Source organism: Mobula hypostoma, chromosome 14 (genome assembly GCF_963921235.1).
Source record: "Mobula hypostoma chromosome 14, sMobHyp1.1, whole genome shotgun sequence".
Classification (NCBI taxonomy): Eukaryota; Metazoa; Chordata; class Chondrichthyes; order Myliobatiformes; family Myliobatidae; genus Mobula; species Mobula hypostoma.
The window spans coordinates 19,351,482-19,372,077 of record NC_086110.1 but is presented as its reverse complement, the minus strand read 5'-3'; the positions used below and the strand labels follow the sequence as shown (position 1 = coordinate 19,372,077).

The 20,596-nt window shown below is 41.0% G+C and overlaps 1 protein-coding gene across 3 annotated transcripts in view; it reads left to right on the top strand.

The window, feature by feature from the left end:
- nlrc5 (NLR family, CARD domain containing 5) overlaps window positions 1-20,596 on the top strand; it is a 258,886-nt gene that overhangs the window by 26,260 nt on the left and 212,030 nt on the right. For all 3 annotated transcript variants that reach the window (XM_063066746.1, XM_063066749.1, XM_063066748.1), the window contains exon 2: window positions 9,208-9,524. In XM_063066746.1, coding sequence (XP_062922816.1) covers window positions 9,208-9,524 — 317 coding nt within the window. The remainder of the gene's footprint in view (window positions 1-9,207; window positions 9,525-20,596) is intronic.

The window sequence follows — 20,596 nt, the reverse complement described above, 5'->3', positions numbered from 1 at the left end:
GGATATGAAGTTGGAAAAGTAGGTAGCGTAGTATTTAAAAAGTTTCTAATTTATAAGTATCTAAAAAAATTGAATCTGGGCAAATTATATTTATTGGACAACTGTTCAAAAGACATGAAACAGTTATCCAAGAATAAGTCACGAAAACATATTGTACCCTTCATTTTCCATACCAAAAAGGCTTGATCCATAACAAAGGGTTGGAAAAAAAATTAGATATAATGGGGCTTGATAAAATAAATTTGTTCTAACCAAAACATTTACAGAATTGAAACTGTATTCGTAATTTATATTTAATTATTGGATGTTGTTTATTCAATTTACCAAGATCAAAGGGAAGCGAAGTCCCTAAAATAGAAACCAATGAAAATCCTTGTACGAATTTACATTCAAGGTTCACCCATTGTGGACTGGGAATTGTAGGCAAATCCTGTGTCCAAAATATTAAATACTGTATCGGATATTAATTGCCCAATAATAAAACCTTAAATTCGGCAATGCCAAACCACCATCTTTTTTACACTTCTGTAGGTATTTTTTACTTAGCCTAGGATTTTTATTCTGCCATATATATGAAGAAATTTTAGAGTCAACAGTATCAAAAAGGGATTTCGGAATAAAAATTGGTACTGCTTGAAATAGATATAGAACAATAGGTAGAATAATCATCTTAATAGCATTGACACGACCAATCAGTGATAAAGACAATGGGAAGCATTTAGTAAGCAATTGTTTAACCTGATTGATTAAAAGTAAAAAATTGGCCATAAATAAATCTTTATGCTTCTTAGTAATCTTAACACCCAAATAAGTAAAATAATCAGTAACCAATCTGAATGGTGAACGTCTATAAATTGGAACCTGCATATTTAATTGAAGAGTTCACTCTTATTAAGATTCAGCTTGTAGCCAGAAAAGTTACTAAACTGAGCAATCAGGGATATTACTGCAGGAATGGATTTTTCAGGGTTAGAGATATGTAGTAACAGATCATCTGCATATGGTGATACCTTGCATATCTCATTCCCACGGGTAATGCCAAGTATATGAGGTGAGTCACGAATAGCAATAGCTAAAGGTTCCAAGGCAATATCGAATAATAATGGGCTAAGAGGACAGTTCTGCCTAGTGCCACGAAACAACTGAAAAAAGGGAGATCTTTGATTATTGGTAAATACCGAAGCCGAAGGGTTATGGTATATCAACTTAATCCAAAATATAAGTATCGGACTAAAATTGAATTTCTCAAACGTACTAAATAAATATGTCCATTCGACTCTGTCAAACGCTTTCTCAGCATCCAGTGAAATGACACATTGTGGAGTTCTAGATGAAGAAGTATAAACAATATTCATTAATCTCCTAGTATTAAAAGAAGAATAACGATTTTTAATAAATCCATTCTGGTCAACAGAAATGATTTGAGGCAATACATTCTCCAATCTAACTGCCAACATTTTAGAAAAGATCTTAGAATCCACATTCAGCAAGGATATGGGCCTATATGATGCACATTCAGTAGGATCCTTATCTTTTATAAGAATTAGGGAAATAGAGGCTCCATAAAAAGATTCTGGTAATTTACCTAAAAATAATGCATCCTTAAAGATTCTACATAACCAAGGAGAAAGTATAGTAGAAAAGGATTTAAAAAATTTCGACTGTGTAGCCATCCAGACCAGGTGCTTTACCTGAATTCATCGAAGAAATAGCATCCTTTATTTCTTCTTCCGTAATAGGTGTATCTAATGTTAAACATTCATTGGGTGGTAATTTCGGAATATTCAATTTCCTTAAAAATTCATACATTATAGTGGGGTCATCAGGAAATTCTGATTGATATAAAGGAGTATAAAATTCTTGAAAAGATTTGTTTATCTCATCATGATCAACCGTCAAGAGTACCATCTCGCTTACGAATCTTAATAATCTGGCATTTAACTGAAGCAGTTTTCAATTGATTAGCCAGTAATTTACCAGATTTTTCACCATGTGTATAAAACTGACTCCTAGTTTTAATGAATTGATTTTCAATCAAGGTTGTTAGTAATAGACTATGCTCCATTAGAAGTTCGACTCTCTTTTTATAAAGTTCATTACTGGGAGCTATAAAATATTTCTTGTCAATTTCTTTAATCTTGTCAATCAGAATTAATAATTTCATTATTATTTCAACATTATTAATTCATTTTTTCAATCCAGCAGAGTATGAAGTAATTTGCCCATGGATATATGCTTTAAAAGCGTCCCATAATACCCCACTGGAAATTTCTTCCGTAAAATTTGCTGAAAAGAAAAAATCAATCTGTTCCTTAATGAAATTAACAAAGTCCGAGTCCTAAAGCAGAGTGGAATTGAACCACCATTGTCTAGTACTAGAAGATGCATCCAAAACTAATTCTTCTCAAGATTAAAATGGTCAGTCTGGTCAAATCCAACTGTCAGGCACAATGCTGGCCATTCTAACATGCCAAGGATAACTAAGGAAATAAAAGATAGTATCAAATTAAAAGCTCGTGTACAAAGTCGCAAAGAGTAGTGGGAGACTGGAGGATTGGGAAAACTTTAAAAAGTGACAACAAACAACTAAACAAGAAATAAGGGAAGGGAAGATAGTGTATGAAAGTAAATTAGTAAAAAATATAAAAGCAGATAGCAAAAGTTTTTATAAATATATAAAGTGGAAGTGGGTGGCTCAAGTCAATGTGGGTCCCTTGGAAGATGAGAAGGGGAAATTAATATTGGGTGATAAGGAAATGGCTGAGGCACTGAACGACTGTTTTGTGTCGGTCTTCATGATGGAGGACACGTCTAATATGCCAAAGAATGACGTGTTGTATGAAATGGGAGGTGAGGACCTTGATAAAATCACTGTCACTGAAGAGATAGAGATGAGCAAACTAGAGGGCCTGAAGGTAGATAAGTCCCTTGGGCCTGATGGGATGCATCCCAGGGTGCTGAGGGAATTGGCGGAGGTTATAGTAGACGCGTTGGTAATCATTCACCAAAACTCTCTAGACTCTGGGCAGGTCCTGGCATATTGGAAGACAGCAAATGTCATGCCACCTTTTAAAAAAGGATGGAGGCAAAACATGGGTAACTATAGGCCAGTTAGCTTAACACCTGTATTTGGGAAAATGCTTGAAGCTGTCACTAAGGAAGAAATAGCAAAACACTTAGAAAGGAGTGGTTCCATTAGACAGACGCAGCATGGATTCAGAAAGGGCAGGTCCTGTTTGACAAACTTACTGGAGTTTTTGAGGACATAATGAGTGTAGTGGATAGAGGGGAACAGGTGGATGTCATATACTTGGATTTCCAGAAGGCATTCAATATGGTGCTGCACAAGAGACTTGTAGGTAAGATACGGATGCATGGAGTCAGAGGAAATGTATTGGCGTGGATAGTGGATTGGTTAACCAACAGAAGACAGAGAGTTGGTATAAATGGGTGTTTTTCCGGTTGGCAGTCAGTGGTGAGTGGGGTGCTGCAGGGGTCGGTGCTGGGCCCGCAGCTGTTTACCATTTATATTGATGATTTGGAAGAGGGTACTGAGTGTAGCATAGCAAATTTTGCTGATGACACTAAACTGAGCGGAAAAGCACATTGTACAGAGGATGTGGAGAGTCTGCAGAGGGATACAGATAGATTGAGCCAAGGTCTGGCAGATGGAATACAACATTGGTAAATGTGAGATCATCCACTTTGGAGAAATAGTAGAAGAGCAGGTTATTATTTAAATGGTGAAAGATTGCAACATGCTGTTGTGCAGAGGGACTTGGGAGTGCTTGTTCATGAATCACAAAAAGTTGGCTTGCAGGTACAACAGGTTATTAAGGAAGCAAATGGAATGTTGGCATTCATTGCTAGAGGGATTGAATTCAAGAGCAGGGAGGTCATGCTGCAACTGTACAAGGTACTGGTGAGGCCGCATCTGGAGTACTGTGTGCAGTTCTGGTCTCCATACTTGAGGGAGGATATACTGGCTTTGGAGGCAGTGCAGAGGAGGTTCATCAGATTGATTCCAGAGATGAAAGGGTTAACCTATGAGGAGACAGTGAGTCGCCTGTGACTAAACTCTCTGGAACTCAGAAGAATGAGAGGGGACCTTATTGAAACGTACAAAATTTTGAAAGGGATGGATCAGGTAGAAGTAGAAAAGTTGTTTCCATTGGTAGGTGAGACTAGAACTAGGGGACATTGCCTCAAGATTCAGGGGAGAAGATTTAGGATGGAGATGAGGAGAAACTGTTTTTCCCAGAGGGTGGTGAATCTGTGGAATCTCTGCCCAGGGAAGCAGTTAAGGCTTCTTCAGTAAATATATTTAAGATACAGTTGGATAGATTTTTACATAGTAGGGGAATTAAGGGTTATGGGGGAAAGGGCAGATAGATGGAGCTGAGTTTACGGACAGATCAGCCATGACCTTATTGAATGGCGGGGCAGGCTTGATGGGCCAGATGGCCTACTCCTGCTCCTATTTTTTATGTTCTGTTCTTATACATTAGGGCCCTCCAAATATTTTTGGAATCAAGTTTAGCTTGCTAAGGGTAGATGACTGGATGATTGACACCACAGACTACCGATGGAGCCACTGTCATTTTTCCCTCTCCATTAAAATGGTGCTTAAGCCATCCCTGCATTTGCTTATTACCTGCAACGTTTTCGTCTTGCTTTAAGTGCACTCTAAAATCATCTCATTAAGGACTCTCACTACCCAGTGCATGCCCTCTTCTCATTACTACCATCAGGGAAGAGATACAGGAGCCCAAAGGCACACACTCAACATTTTAGGAACAATTCTTCCCTTCCGCGATCGGATTTCTGAATGAGCATAAACCCAGGAACACTGCCTCAATATGTGTTGTTCTCTTTCTGCACTAATTATTTATTGCTATCTATTTCGTAATTGTAATTTACCTTATATGTATTGTGCTGTACTACTGCCACAAACAACAAATTTCATGACATATGTCGGTGATAATAAACCAGACTCTGATTCTGAAAATGGGTTGCTGCTGTTTTAAGAGCATTTGCTGTTGCCTGCAGTAAGCTAGCTCGACAGTGACAATACCGTTTCTGTGACTCAGGCTGCATTTGGGGGCTTGGGCACTTCCTTGCCACCCAGAGGCAGAGCTGTGTTAAAGGCTCCTAAACCACTGTGAATAATAGCACTCACCTCAACAATGAACTGGCTCCACAACCTATAGATCCACCTTCAAGGACTATACAATTCAGTATCAGTTATTTACTCTTTTAAAAATTATTTATATAATTTGTCTTCTTTTGAACTTTGGTTGTTTGTCAGTCTTTCTTTCTTATAGTTTTCCATAAACTCTGTTGTCTTTCTTTATTTTCCTGTAACTGCAAGAAACCAAATCTCAAGGTAGGATATGGTGACATATCTGTCCTTTGATGATAAATTTACTTTGAACTTTGTTCAGGGACCTCAGGTGACTACAAATGAAGGTTGTGGAACAAAAATAATGAACAACTTTTCCCGCCAGTGCCAATCCGTGGCAGAAAAGGAGATTATCCTCATGAGTACATTGTAAAAGGGATTTTTCTCTCTGCCTCTTCTTGCCAGTTTTATCTGACAGTAGATAAAAAACCCCATGTTTATTCCTCTACTTAAGAGATTTGCCTTCAGGTTTCTTCCATTTCCCTTCACTGTTGGGTGGTATGTATGTTAGAGCAAATGCTTTTATTTCTCCATGAGCTGTGTCCTTTCATTCTGCAATTTAAGGCAGGTGTAGACATTCTAATTCTGTGCTGGTGACGAGTGAGCAACGTAATAGTGCTCAGTCCTCCTGAGGTTAGTGGATCTGAGGAAGATGGAGCATGGGAGAAAGTTTATATGTACTCCCTGGGTTACAGGTGCCTGACTTATGGTCACCCTAATACAAACAACTGAATATCTGGAAGACCGGTGGGACGGATGGGACTGGATTTACGTGCGGCTGTGGGGCTGCTGGCATCTCCTGCCGTGTGCTTCCATGTGCCGTCTCTCTGCTCTCCTCTCCCCCTGGCCGCAACAATCAGCAGCTGGGTTGAGCAGACTCACTAGCTCACTGATACGGACAGGCTGGCTGGTGGCAGCAGCATTTTCCATGTCTGCTTGCTCTTCTGTCACAGAAGTTTCTGCGTTTCTCTCCCACACGCTGTTTGTGTTCACTTTCAAGTTATGAATAGTTCTCAGGAACCGAATCATGTCGTAAGTTGAGAAGACGTAGGCCATTTGGGCCATCAAATCTGCTGCACCATTTGATGATGGCTGATTTATTATCCCTCTTAACCCCGTTCTCCTGCCTTCTCCCTGTAGTTTCTGATACCCTTACTAACAAAGAACCTATCAACCTCCATTTTAAATATACCCAATGACTTGGCCTCCAAGCTGTCTGTGATAATGAATTCCACAGGTTCACTGCCCTCTGCGATTGCTTGTGGCATGTTAAGTATTCTAAACGCTCTGGAACATCATTGTTGGAACTGAAACACGCCTGGTGCTGCCGGAGGTTTCGTTGCAGAGGTTGTGTTTTAGCCACAAGTTACAGAGTGCTACGGTGCAGAAGTAGGCTCCCCAGCTCGAAGTATCCATGCCTACCCTCAAGTACTTATCTGTATTAACTCTGTTTCCCAGTTCCTGGCCCGTAGCCTTCCTTAGGCAGTAGTCATATGGGAATATGACCCTATTGGCTTGAAGTTGAAATCAGGTTTCAAATTGGTCCAGCTCAGGGGGAATCGGGTTCTAACTGTATCCTGGGATAAATAATGTGATGCAAATGATGGCAGGAAGCAAGACCAACCCTAACTGTATGTCACAAACAAGAGAACATTTGCAGATGCTGGACATCCAAGCAATACACTCAAAATGCTGGAGGAATCAACAGGTCAGGCGGCATCTATGGAAAAGAGTACAGTCGACGTTTTGGGCCGAGACCCTTCAGCAGGACTGAATATGTGTTGGATGTAGAGGCTCATGGGGTGGGGGGGAGAACAAGATGAAATATATATAACAGCTAGTTTTCTGCTTCATATTTTTGAACAATATTCTGAAGTAGAAGTTTTATACGGTACCTGTTATGTACTTTATATGTGCCAAGTGGTAAACCTGCTGTCTGGAGGATACTGTTTCAGGATTTGTTTGTTTATTACATGTACGTCAAAACATACGGTGAAGTGCGTTGTTTGCTTTCACAAGGGTGTGTTGGGGGCTGCCCAAAAGTGTCACCACACATTTCAGCGTCAACATAGCATGTTCACAATACTCAGCAGAACCACACAGAACACAGCATGTAACAAACCAGCAGCAAAACAAGCTCCATTCCTCCCTCCTGCCACGCACTTCCACGGTCTACCACCCCCAGTTTTGGGCCCTGTATGAGGGTAAGGGAAGAGGTAAATGGACAGGTACAGCAATTCTGTCACTTGCCAGGTGCCAGGTGGGAGATTAATGGGGAGGGATGACTAGGCAAGGGAATTACGGAGGGAGTGAGCCCTGAAGAAAGCGGAGAGTGGGGGGAGATAAAGGTTATGTACGTTTGGTGGTAGAATCGCTTGGAAGATGGAGGAGATCAATGAGAATGATGTGTTGTATGTGGAGGCTCTTGGGGTGGTAGGTGAGAACAAGAGGAACTCTAACCACGTTAAGGCAGCAGGAAGGTTGGGTAATTGCGGATATCTGGAAAATGGAAGATGTGTGGGTGAGGGCAGCATTAATGGTGAAGGAAGGGAAATCCCGTTCTTTGAAGAAGTAAGACATCTCTGATGCCCTGGAAAGGAAAGCCACATCCTGGGAATAAATGCAGTGGAAACGAAGGAAATGAGAAAAGGGAATAGTCATGTACCATATAGCCTACAGTATAATAAGGGATTACTTTATGTTTTAGTAACATGTGGTTGAATGCGCTATTAGGCACATATTGAGCATGCACTATTAGACGCGTATTGATCTGTACGTGTGTGCTGAGTTCGGTTTCTGCCAGTAAAGAACCATGAACCTTGGCTCCCATCTCCAGCATTTTTTTTAAATAGCATTGTTGTGTAACCAGACCACATACGCAACAAGTAATTTTACAGGAGACAGGGTGGGAAGCTAAAGAGCCATAGCCATGGGAATCAGTAGTTTTCTAAAAGTTAGCTGTAGTCAGTTTGTCTCCAGAAATGGAAGCCAAGAGGTCGAGAAAGCGGGGAGAGGTGTCAGAAATGGACCAAGTGAATTTAAGTGCAGGCTAGAAGCTGGAGGCAAAGTTGATGAAATTGACAAGCTCAGCATGGGTGCATGAAGCAGCACCAATGCAGTCGTCAATGCAGCGCAGGAAGAGTTGGGGAGCATTACTGGGGAAGGCTTGGAAATGTAGACTGTTCCACATAGCCAAAGAAAAGGCAGGTATAGCTGGGGCCCATGTGAGTGCTCCTGGCCTCAATGGAGACTGCATCTCAGAAACCCTTTTCAGCTGTCCTCACCGCACGATTAAAAAGCAATAATCCATAGTAATGCAGTGCCCTTGACTGTATATGCAAAGTATGAGAGCTGGTTTATTAAATACTCTTTGAGCATGAAGTGGTTGTGATTGGCAGTAAATGGGATCACACTGAACTCCTATGTGGGAACCAGCTATTGGGCCTTTAGTGCTGGAATGATTGCCCCCACCAACTTCAATATGCAGTAGACTGACTTTGGAATGTTTTGTCACCTTACAGGTGCTTTATAAATCGTGTTAATGTCACAACTGGATCAATGTGTTCTGTATTTGGTCAGTGTCACAACTGGGGTTGTTGTGTTTGGACTCTGGTTTTTCACTGTTTTGCAAGTTTCTCTCTTGGTATCACGGGGATCGTTAAACTCGTTGTATTTATCATCTTTATTCAATCATGTGCTCCAGGGTGTATTACAGGTGGTCATGCCAGCCCCTCTTTGCTCAGTCATCGTGGTTCCTTGTCAAGTGAAACTCTGAGTTCTTCTGTGTATCAGAAAGGATTTCAGTTCATCGAGGTTCTGTGTAGTTTGCCTTAGCTCTTGCTAATTTTTCTAGTTTAATTTTTCTGTAATAACTCTTTAGTTTTGTCTGAATTACTGACATCTCTGTGATTCCTACACTTGAGTTTGCTACTGGCCCTCACAGTTAGCTTGCAATGGAGTGAGCCTTGTTGATTGTTTTCTCATTTGAATTACTTGATTACTTCATGGTATGTTTGTCAATCTAGTTTTGGCAGGATGAGCAGCAGTGGAATAAAGGAATTGCTGGAGAGTAACCATGGGCAGCTGGTGGAATCGCTCAGTCAACATGCAAAGAGTGTCATAGAGAAGGCCAAGACTGTTCTCAACAGGGAGGAGCAGGAGCTTGTCGACAGCCGAGAAACCAATGAGGAGAAAATTTCAACGTTGTTAAAGACACTGTTTACTAAAGATAATAACACCTGCAAGGATTTCATTCAATGGGTGATCATCACTATGCCCTGTGACTCATTCCCCATGTGTCTGGAGAGCTCACTAATGGCAGCTGGAGAAGACAATGCCCAAGGTAACTTTTGGTGCTCTCAAATAGATTGCAAGCTATGTGGTACACAAGCATCTGAAAAGGAGAGAACTTTCAATTATGATGAAATTATAATTTTGACCTAACATTAATAAGATTAAACTTCTTTGTTCACCCTCAGTGTTTTAGGAACAGCTTCTTCTCCACCACCATTAGATTTTTGAATAGTCCTTGAACCCATGAACACTACCTCACTATTTCTGCTCTCTTTTTGCACTACATATATACTTATATGACAAGGGAACACACATCAGTCCTCATCGAGGCATCAGGAGTGGAAGGGGTGAGCATTTTTAAGTTCCTGTGTGTCAATATCTCTGAGGATCTAACCTGGTCCCATAATATCGATGCAGTTACAAAAAAGGCATGATAGTGATTATATTTCATAAGGAGCTTGAGGAGATTTGGTATGTCCCCAAAGACACTTGGTAAAATTCAGTGGAGAGCTTTCTAACTGGCTGCATCACTTTCTGGTAGAGGGAGTGGGGGCACTGCACAGGATTGAAGTAAGCTTCAGAAAGTTGTAAGCTCAGCCAGCTCCATCATGAGCACTTGCCTTCCCACCATCCAGGGCATCTTCAGGGAGTGATGCCTCAAAAAGGTGGCACCTATCATTAAGGACCCCCATCATTACAGACTCCCAGCACCCAGGACATGCCCTTTTCTCATGCTACCATCAGGGAGGAGGTACAGGAGCCTGAAGGCACGTACTCAATTATTCAGAAACAACTCTTCCCCTCTGCCATTAGACTTCAGAATGGACATTAAACCCATGAACAATATCTCACTACTATTTATTTTTCTCTTTTGTCACTACTTATTTAATATAACATTTTAATATACGTACTTGTTACTGTATGTAACGCCCTGGTTAAGATTTCTACTGCAATGCTGTAACATGTTTTATTTTAGCATGTCCTGCTGGTAAGAGTGTTTTGGCTTCTGCTAAAGATAAGGAGCTATGTTGTCCAACGTAGGAATGTTGTGCCAGCCTTCCTGTAACTTCCTACCCAGTGGAAGATTTGGGAGAGCTGGACAGGATCAGACTTCTGAAGGACAGTAGTCTGGTTTGTTTTGTTTTTTGGGTGGGAGCTGCAGAGCGGGGGACAAGGGAAGACGTCACAGAATGCTGTTGGAAGGAGAGTCCCCATTGCAAGAGGCGTTCTTTGCAGTTGAATGGCTCCAAGGAAGAAGGGCCAATACCCCTGAGAGAGCCAGTTCATTTGAAATGGTCTTTGAAGGAAGTTCAGAATGTGGCGGGTGCTTTCACGTAGATCATGGGTCTAGTGCATGAAAAAAGCAGTACACCCCCAACTACTCCAGAACGAGCTCCAACGTTTATGTGCACGTTGGACTGGTTTAACTGTAATGGGCCCTTTTATTGTTCTTTTCTTTTTCTGTAACTGTGTTGAAGTTGAAAATTTGATAAATATACTTTCTTTATAATTTTATGCTGGTGTACAACCTATCATTTCTATATATGGGCAATATTTACACAGCATTCTCTACAGCCTATGTTCCTTAATTAGAACATCTTAACTTTCCTGTTTGGCTGAACCCCAAATCATACTGACCCTAGACATATATTGTTTATGAAAGATGGCCTTCTCACTGCTAAGTCACGTGGCCGTTAGCAGAGTTAGCTAATGAGCCAAGTTTGTATATGAACCCTGGTGAGCGTGTTACATTAGTGGGTGCCACATCTTGGATTTCGGATGCTGTTTTAGGATTGATTAAGCAGTTTATTGTGTGGTTTATTTGTGTGTTTAAGCCAGTGTTTAAACTACTATTTGGGGAAATTGAAGTGTGTCATAATTAAGGTACTTTATTATGGATGCCATGGGGATTATTGTTTGGACACTTTGAAGTGGTTATCCACAAGTCATGCTTGTGTTCTGAGCAGGGTGGATATTTGTTCCCCTGACGAACTGCTACTCAGAGTGCTGAGTTCTGTTAAAGTGTTGGGAAAAGTTATACTGCTTCAATAGCATTTTGACCAATTGGCTGGTATGGATGTCATGTTAGTCCAGTCTACCGGTGGCGTGACTGAAGACATGCTGTCTGATAGGATTAGGGGCACCTGGAGAGGTGGGGCCATGGCCAGTTCATGTCTCAAGAGAAGGGGGGAATATAGCTGAGGATGAAGACTTTAAAAACAAGTTGTTTTCGTTTCTGCGAAGTGAGGGTGAGGAATTGTCTGAAGAGAAAGGTCTAATGGGTCATTCAACAGTTGATGGAAATTCTGAACTGGTTTCAGCTACAGCATCACTGGTTGATAAATGCTAAAGTGTACCTGCAGAGAGCCAGCGTTATCATAGGCTGGGAGTGTTCTCTGGAGCCAAGCCTGCCCCTGATGGCGAAGAAGAATATGGGGCTTGGGCTGAGCAGACATCTCAGTTACTGGACGAATGGCCATACTTGGATAATATGAGAAAAACAGAGATTGATAGAGAGTCTAAAGGGTCTGGTGGCTGATATAGAGGGGTTCCAAAAGGCAGAAAACCCATTACCCATGTCAGCTAATTACTTGCAAGCGCTGGAAGATGGTTTTGGCACTACTGAAAGTTCAAATGATCTTATGATGAAGTTTGGGCACACATTCCATGAGAAGGGGGAGAAGCTCCCTGCCTACTTTTTCAGGTCGGAGAAACTGCTGCACTCTTTATGCCACAAAAGGGACATTCCACTCTCGGAGAGAAATTGCATGAAGATGGATCAAGTTGTGAAGGGCGCATTGTCGCATGACATGATTGCTCTACGTATTCGAATGACCTGCAAGATGTGCCCTACTTAGAGAAGATAGGTGGAAAATGTGACTGAGTAGCGGAACATTTCCTAAAGCTGAGCAGTGCCTTCAGTGGTAGCTTCTGCTGCTAAAGTATCCCCTGATGTCGCAGAGATAGAGCTTTCGAGGAATGAGGTGAAAGCCTTCAAGCTGAGCTGATTCGATGGATTCCTACTAATGTTTCAGTTAAATGTGGTATTTCTGTTGGGAAACCCGACCTACTTGTCTGACTTATGATGCGGAGGAACACTGCTGATAAGGATCTCTTGACCGGAGAGGTGACTGGTGTTTTCTGTTACAACTGTGGAGAAGATGGACATTTCAAGTGGACTGTGAAACTTTCGAAAAGTAAGTCAGAATCAGAATGAGAATCAGGTTTATTTTCACCAGCATGTGACGTGAAATTTGTTAACTTAGCAGCAGCAGTTCAATGCAATACATAATCTAGCAGAGAGAAAAAAATAAGAATAATGGCAAATAAAATTTAAAAAATAATAAGTAAACAAGTGGATCAATTACGTATATTGAATAGATTTTTAAAAAACGTGCAAAAACAGAAATACTGTATATTAAAAAAAAGTGAGGTAGTGTCCAAAAATTCAATGTCCATTTAGGAATCGGATGGCAGAGGGGAAGAAGCTGTTCCTGAATCGCTGAGTGTGTGCCTTCAGGTTTCTGTACCTCCTACCTGATGGTAACAGTGAGAAAAGGGCATGCCCTGGGTGATGGGGGTCCTTAATAATGGACACTGCCTTTCTGAGATACCGCTCCCTAAATTTTGTAGGCTAGTGCCCAAGATGGAGGTGACTAATGTCACATGACCAGCAATAATGAATATAGAAATGAGTCCAGTTTTTTAAACAAATAAACATTTATTAAACTCTGCTCAAAATTAGTAAAAAGATAAACGAAAACCTTACGCGGAAGTAAACTGCGTTGTGGCCATTTAACAAACCGCCAAACTCAGTACTAGTTCTTAAAGCGGTAAATGTGAACACAATTTTAAAGTGGTAAATTAGAACACGGTTCTTAGAATGGTAAATTTGAAAGTCCAAGAGATTTATACAGAATTCCTCGAAGACTTGACGTTACTACTGATTCCACCCAGAACCTGCCTTGTCTGCAGGATTCACGATGACGGAAATAAAACAGTTTAAAGGCACTGACCTTTTCCTCTGTAGAATAGACTAGATACTGCACAACCTTTTCTGCTTTACCAGAGGTCATCTCATGCAGATCACTCTTTCTTGAACGAATTCAATAATGGTCGATCCTCTCCAAAACCACCAAACGACTCCTTCAGGTTCCTGTCTTCACTCTCCAATACTACTGAAAAGGTACATCAACAAATCTGGCAGCTATTGGTGAAGCTGCCGGCCCAACACTTCTGTACCTTACAATAGACAGCAAAACTCCGTTCTAAAATTAAATAGCGTCATAAGGCAAATATGCAGCATAGCGGAGTATCTCACTGATGATTTAAACTGAAGACTAACTACGTCACCAGGGGTCTACCCTTATATATCTGGTGAGAACAGGTCATCACATGACCTCACATCGGCAGGAAAATTACATCATGTGACCTCTGCAAGACCATTACATCATCCTCATAAGACAGTCACAAGATATCCATGAAGTAGGTAACACTAGATTTACAACCCTCTGCAGCTTCTTTCAGTCCTGTGCAGTAGCCCCTCCCCCACCCCATACCAGACAGTGATGCAGCCTGTCAGAATGCTCCCCACAATACAACTATAGAAGTCTTTGAGTGTTTTTGTTGACATGCCAAATCTTTTCAAACTCCTAATGAAGTATAGCCGCTGTCTTGCCTTCTTTATAACTATATCGATATGTAGTTAATCAAATGGAGAAGAAAAGAAGCAAAACTATGGTGGGAGCCAGTAAAGGAACGGGCTGGCGTCTCGGAGAGAATACGTTCCAATCAGTGTGTCAAGGGAAACACTACAGTGCAAAAACTCTTCTTGAAGGCTTTGTGGGACCAAGCTCTGATGTTTCCATACAGATTGAAGGTGTTTATGCCAGAGCCATACTTGACACAGGTTCTGAGGTTGCTTATTTTTATAGACCCTTTTACAATCGGTATTTGACGCATTCCTATTAAAGGCACTCAGTGCCCTTGATATCTGGGGGCTTAGTCTGATGAGTACCTGTACAATGGTTACTTGTCATTGAAGCTGGAGTCTTCGGAAGCAGATGTTGGAATAACTGCGACTATTGACACACCCGTGTTGGTCTGCCCAGATCTGGTTGAAAAAGGTGTAGCTTCCGTTCTTCTGGGAACAAATACACTTGTAGTGAGAAGGCTCATGGGTGCGTGAAAGGAGAGAAATGGAGAGAATTTTTTGAAATCCTTGTCCATTCACCCAGTGTTCAGAGCTGCTTTTGAGAAGGTGCAAGTTCTTACTAAGCAGAATGATGAGTATAAATGAGGAACTGTAAGTTACTCCCAGTCTAAACCCGTCATATTACAACCTGGAGGAGTAGCTAGAGTGAGTGATGACACTCCGTTACTGAGCAAGGTCTCACCATTTAGCACCAGTGGATGCTGAAAATGTTCGGCAGCACCTGCTTAAACTGAAGGGAGCTGAGTTCAGTCGTGGGGCAGGGGGACCTGAGCCATCGAAATGTACAAGTGATAGACGGGGGAGGTATCCTCTCATGGACAGGAAAGTCCACAAGGAGTGGCTGAAGGTGGAGAAGCTGAAGATGAGATAAGGAGATCTCAGAGGGTCAGGAAACCCCCAGCTAGGCTGGCAGAGGATGCACCTGAGAAACAGACTGATATGTTAATTCCCATGGTGAGATACGTTACTTTCATTTACAAATGGATTGGGGGTCTTGAAATCACAAAATTCATTTGAATACTGTGTTATTATTAATGGTTTAAAAGTTCCAAAGTCATGAGGACGTGACTGTTTTTGGTGGGGGGAGAATGTAATGCCATGGGTAAGATTTCTACTGCTATGCTGTGATGTTTTTTATTTTAGGAGTTTTCTGTAAAAGCAGAATATCCTACTGGTAATAGTGTTTTGGCTTCTGCTAAAGATAAGGAGCTATGTTGTCCAACTTAAGAATGTTGCGTCACCCAATTGTAACTTTCTGCCCAGTGGGAGATTCGGGAGAGCTGGGCAGGATCAGGTTTCTAAAGGACAGTAGTGTGGTTTGTGTTTTTTTTGGTGGGAGGTGCGGAGCGGGGATAGGAGAAGATGCTGCAGAATGCCGTTGGAAGGAGAGTCACAGTTTGCAAGGAGAGCTCTGTGCAGATGAATGTACAGGGCCCATACTCCTGAGAGAGTCTCTTTGAGATGGTCTCTGACAAAAGTTTGGAATGAGGTGGATGCTTTCACACAGACCGTGGGTCCAGCGTGTGAGTAAAGCGATACACCTGACTACTCCAGGAATGAGCTCCAACGTTTATGTGCACATTGGACTGGTTTAACTGTAATGGGCCTTTATATTTTATTGTTTCTTTTTCTGTAACTCTTTGTTGAAGTTGAAAATTTGATAAATATACAGTGGCATGCAAAAGTTTGGGCACCCCGGTCAAAATTTCTGTTACTGTGAATAGCTAAGCGAGTAAAAGATGAACTGATTTCCAAAAGGCATAAAGTTAAAGATGACACATTTCTTTAATATTTTAAGCCAGAAAACTTTTTTTTATTTCCATCTTTTACCGTTTCAAAATAACAAAAAAGGAAAAGGGCCTGAAACAAAAGTTTGGGCACCCTGCATGGCAGTACTTAGTAACACTCCCTTTGGCAAGTATCACAGCTTGTAACTGCTTTTTGTAGCCAGCTAAGAATCTTTCAATTCTTGTTCAGGGGATTGACGCCCAATCTTCCTTGCAAAAGGCTTCTAGTTCTGTGAGATTTTTGGGCTGTCTTGCATGCACTGCTCTTTTGAGGTCTATCCACAGATTTTCGATGATGTTTAGGTCGGGGGACTGTGAGGGCTATGGCAAAACCTTCAGCTTGCGCCTCTTGAGGTAGTCCATTGTGGATTTTGAGGTGTGTTTAGGATCATTATCCTGTTGTAGAAGCCATCTTCTTTTCATCTTCGGCTTTTTTACAGACGGTGTGATGTTTGTATCCAGAATTTGCTGGTATTTAATTGAATTCATTTTTCCCTCTACCAGTGAAATGTTCCCCGTGCCACTGGCTGCAACACAAGCCCAAAGCATGATCGATCCACCCCCGTGCTTAACAGTTGGAGAGGGGTTCTTTTCATGAAATTCTGCACCCTTTTTTCTCCAAACATACCTTTGCTCATTGCGGCCAAAAAGTTCTATTTTAACTTCATCAGTCCACAGGACTTGTTTCCAAAATACATCAGGCTTGTTTAGATAGAACTTTTTGGCTGCCCAGGAATCTTGCAGAACTAGAAGCCTTTTGCAAGGAAGAATGGGCGAAAATCCCCAAAACAAGAATTGAAAGGCTCTTAGCTGGCTAGAAAAGCGTTTACAAGCTGTGATACTTGCCAAAGGGGATGTTACTAAGTACTGCCATGCAGGGTGCCCAAACTTTTGATGCAGGCCCTTTTCCTTTTTTGTTATTTTGAAACTGTAAAAGATGGAAATAAAAAAGTTTTCCTGCTTAAAATATTAAAGAAATGTGTCATCTTTAACTTTGTGCTTTTTGGAAATCAGTTCATCTTTTAGTCACTTAGCTACTCACAGTAACAGACATTTTGTACAGGGGTGCCCAAACTTTTGCATGCTACTGTACTTTCATTATAAATTTTATGCTGGTGTAGGGACTTCCGGGTCATCAAGGGAATGGCGGCGTAAGGAAAAGGTCTCTCGACAAAAAAGAAGGTAAACTGCCCCAAAATCGAATTTAGACAAATACTTAATATTGCATAACTATATTAATAAAAGGGGCAAGAATGATGTCTAAGAACAAGAATAAAAAGTCCGCTTCGAAGGCTGATAAACATAAAGAGATGCAGCAAGGCGACGGGCCTAGCTCCCCCACGGCAAGCCAGGACGGAGATAATGAGGGGGAATCGGTGACTCTGTCTTTGATTCTCGGAGAGATTCACGAGTTCCGACAAGATAACAGCAAACAGCTGGAAGATATTAAAGGAGAAATAGTAAAAACTAACTCGCGGATAGATGAAGCCGAAGCGAGGATTGTTGGAATTGAAGAGAAGCTACAAAACGCCGAGGAAGTGATAGCAGAAATGCTGAAGCTACAAGACCAGCTCCAGTGGAAACTAATAGATCAAGAAGGCCGCTCGAGAAGGGAAAATGTGAGGATCTACGGAGTTCCCAAAGGAACCGAAGGTAAACCCAGATTGATGATTCCCTTCGTGGAGAAGCTGCTTAGAGAGAACCTTGATATACCGGCCGCAAACGACCTACAGATAGAAAGGGCTCACCGCGCGTTGGCACCACAGCCTCCGGCGGGCACCCAGCCCAGATCGATTCTGATCAGATTTCTCAGTTACAGAACGAAGGAAGAGGTGCTTAAAAGAGCATGGCAAAAGAAAGGTTCCATGTGGAACAACTGCAAAATCAGTTTAGACCACGACTACGTACCGGGGATTCTTGCCAGACGGAAGGAATATATGGAAACACGGAGAGTCCTGAAGGAAAACATCAGATTCCAGACCCTGTATCCAGCTCGGCTGAGAGTCTTTTACGACGAAGGGACAAAAACTTACGCTACGGTGGAGGAGGTAACGTTGGACCTGGCGGACCGGGGACTACCTATTAAAGTTATCACCCAACCGGAGTCGCTACTGGAGAGGATTCGGCAGAAGTCGTGGCAGTTAGTGGGGCGAGGACGCTCCACTCGAACCAGAGTGTCAAACTACAAGGAAAAGCTGCAAATATTCAGACGCGAATGTACAGAGAATACAGATTAATTAAGAGAAATGACTGAAAAGAGTAAATCGGACTTAAAAGTAAAATGAAAACTGGTAACTGAAAATAAACTAGGCGGAATAACTTGAATGATAGCAATATGGTCGAGACATAAATAGGAGAAAATTCTCTATGATTATTCAAACTGCTGAGGGCCCTCTAACACAGGGTGAAGATAGAGGTTATCCCTCTGAACTGAGGCGGGTCGGTGCTCAGGCCTCACTGTGGGAAGTCGGGAAAAATTTTCAAATGTTATATATTCAGAAATGTCTAGGGTGTGGTTATATGTCTTGGTTTACTGTTGAGAAGGGATTGCTTACTGTTTGGTTAGAAAAGGAGAGTGCTTTTTTTCTACTAGAGAAAAATGCAAACTGAATTGGTAAAAATAATTTCCTATAATGTTAATGGGGTTTTGAATCCAATTAAAAGAAATAAGATTATGTCTAAATTGAAAAAAGAGAGGGCACAAATAGCTTTCCTCCAGGAAACACATATGAGCCAATCTGAACATGGAAAATTAAAAAGAATGGGCTTTAAGCATGTATTTAATTCATCATATAAATTGAGTCACAAAAGAGGGGTAGCTACTTTAATATCAAGTACTCTTAATTATGAACGTATTTCAGAGACTAGAGACAAAGAAGGACGGTTTGTAAAAATCACAGGAAGAATAGAAGGTATAGAAATAACATTGCTGAATGTTTATGCTCCTCCAGGTAGTGAATGGTCATTTTATAGACACATTTTTGACCTAATGGTCAGTTCTCGAGGGGTAGTAATTTGTGGAGGGGATTTTAATATTAGATTAAATCCTATATTAGATTCTTCAAGAATAGTTACTCAGAATAAACCTCTGACTCGGAAAGTGAATTCATTGATGGAGGAGTTGGGAATTATAGATGTCTGGAGGGAATTACACCCTACTAGTAAAGATTATACATATTACTCTTTCCCTCATTCAGCCTATTCAAGGATAGACTATTTCTTTATCTTTAATACAGATAGACTCAGGATAAAAAACTGTAATATTGCAACAATTGATCTGTCGGATCATAGCCCAGTCTCTATGTCTCTAATCCTGGAAAGGAAAATGAGGAAAACACTATGGACGCTAAACTCACATATACTCAATAACCCGAAAGTAATGGAGAGATTAAGGGGAGAAATCAAAGAATATCTAGACCTTAATGACACGGGAGAAAGATCACCAGTGATTTTATGGGATACATTGAAAGCTGTACTGAGAGGGAAAATTATTTCCATTACTACTCACATGAAAAAGATCAATGCACAAAAATTAGCAGACCTTCAAGGAAAATTAAAACAACTTCAAGTTGTAGATAGCAACAAAAGTAATTCAAATCGAAAACAGGAAATTAGGAAATTGCAAAGTGAAATTGATGATATTTATACGTTGGAAACTCAAAGAAATTTTCTTTACCTGAGACAAAAGAATTATGAAGTAGGAGGTAAATCAGCTAGATTATTAGCATATAAATTACGAAAATAACAAACAGACAATACAATTCATAAAATAAAGAATCCAAAGACAAAGCTTGTGGAGAGTACAATAGGGAAAATTCAAGAGAGTTTTGAAACATATCATCGAGAGCTGTACTCCCAACCCCGGGCCCCCAATGAGCCCTATATAGACAGTGTATTGAATTTTTTAGATCTACCTAAACTTACAGATTTACAAAATGAAAGTTTATTAGAACCAGTAACTGTCAAAGAACTGAACGTGGCCATCTCTAGGTTAAAGGGTGGAAAGTCCCCGGGTTCTGATGGGTTTACCTCAGAGTGGTACAAGTCCCTGAAGACACAATTAGCCCCATTACTACGTAACACCTTTAATTGGATCTTGCAGAGAGGAGAAACTCCACCTTCCTGGAGAGAAGCGATTATTTCAGTTATTCCTAAAGAGGGTAAAGATAAACTAGAATGTGGCAATTATCGGCCAATTAGTGTTCTTAATTTAGATTACAAACTATTTACATCTATATTAGCGCGCAGATTGGAAAAGCTTTTACCTGGCCTAATCCATTTAGACCAGGCTGGATTTATTCAACAAAGACAAACACAGGACAACATAAGGAGAAATCTGCACATATTAGAACAGGTTAATAAGAACGAGACAGAGACAATGGTAGTAGGATTGGACACTGAGAAAGCTTTTGATTCGGTTAGTTGGGCATTCCTATACAGAGTGTTAGGAAGATTCAGCTTTCAAGAAAGGTTTATTAAAGTAATTCAGACTCTATATGACAGCCCTACAGCCCGAATTAAGATAAATGGGGACCTCTCTGACTCCTTTATTTTAGAGAGAGGCACTAGACAGGGATGCCCAATTTCTCCTCTCCTTTTTGCGCTCTATATTGAACCACT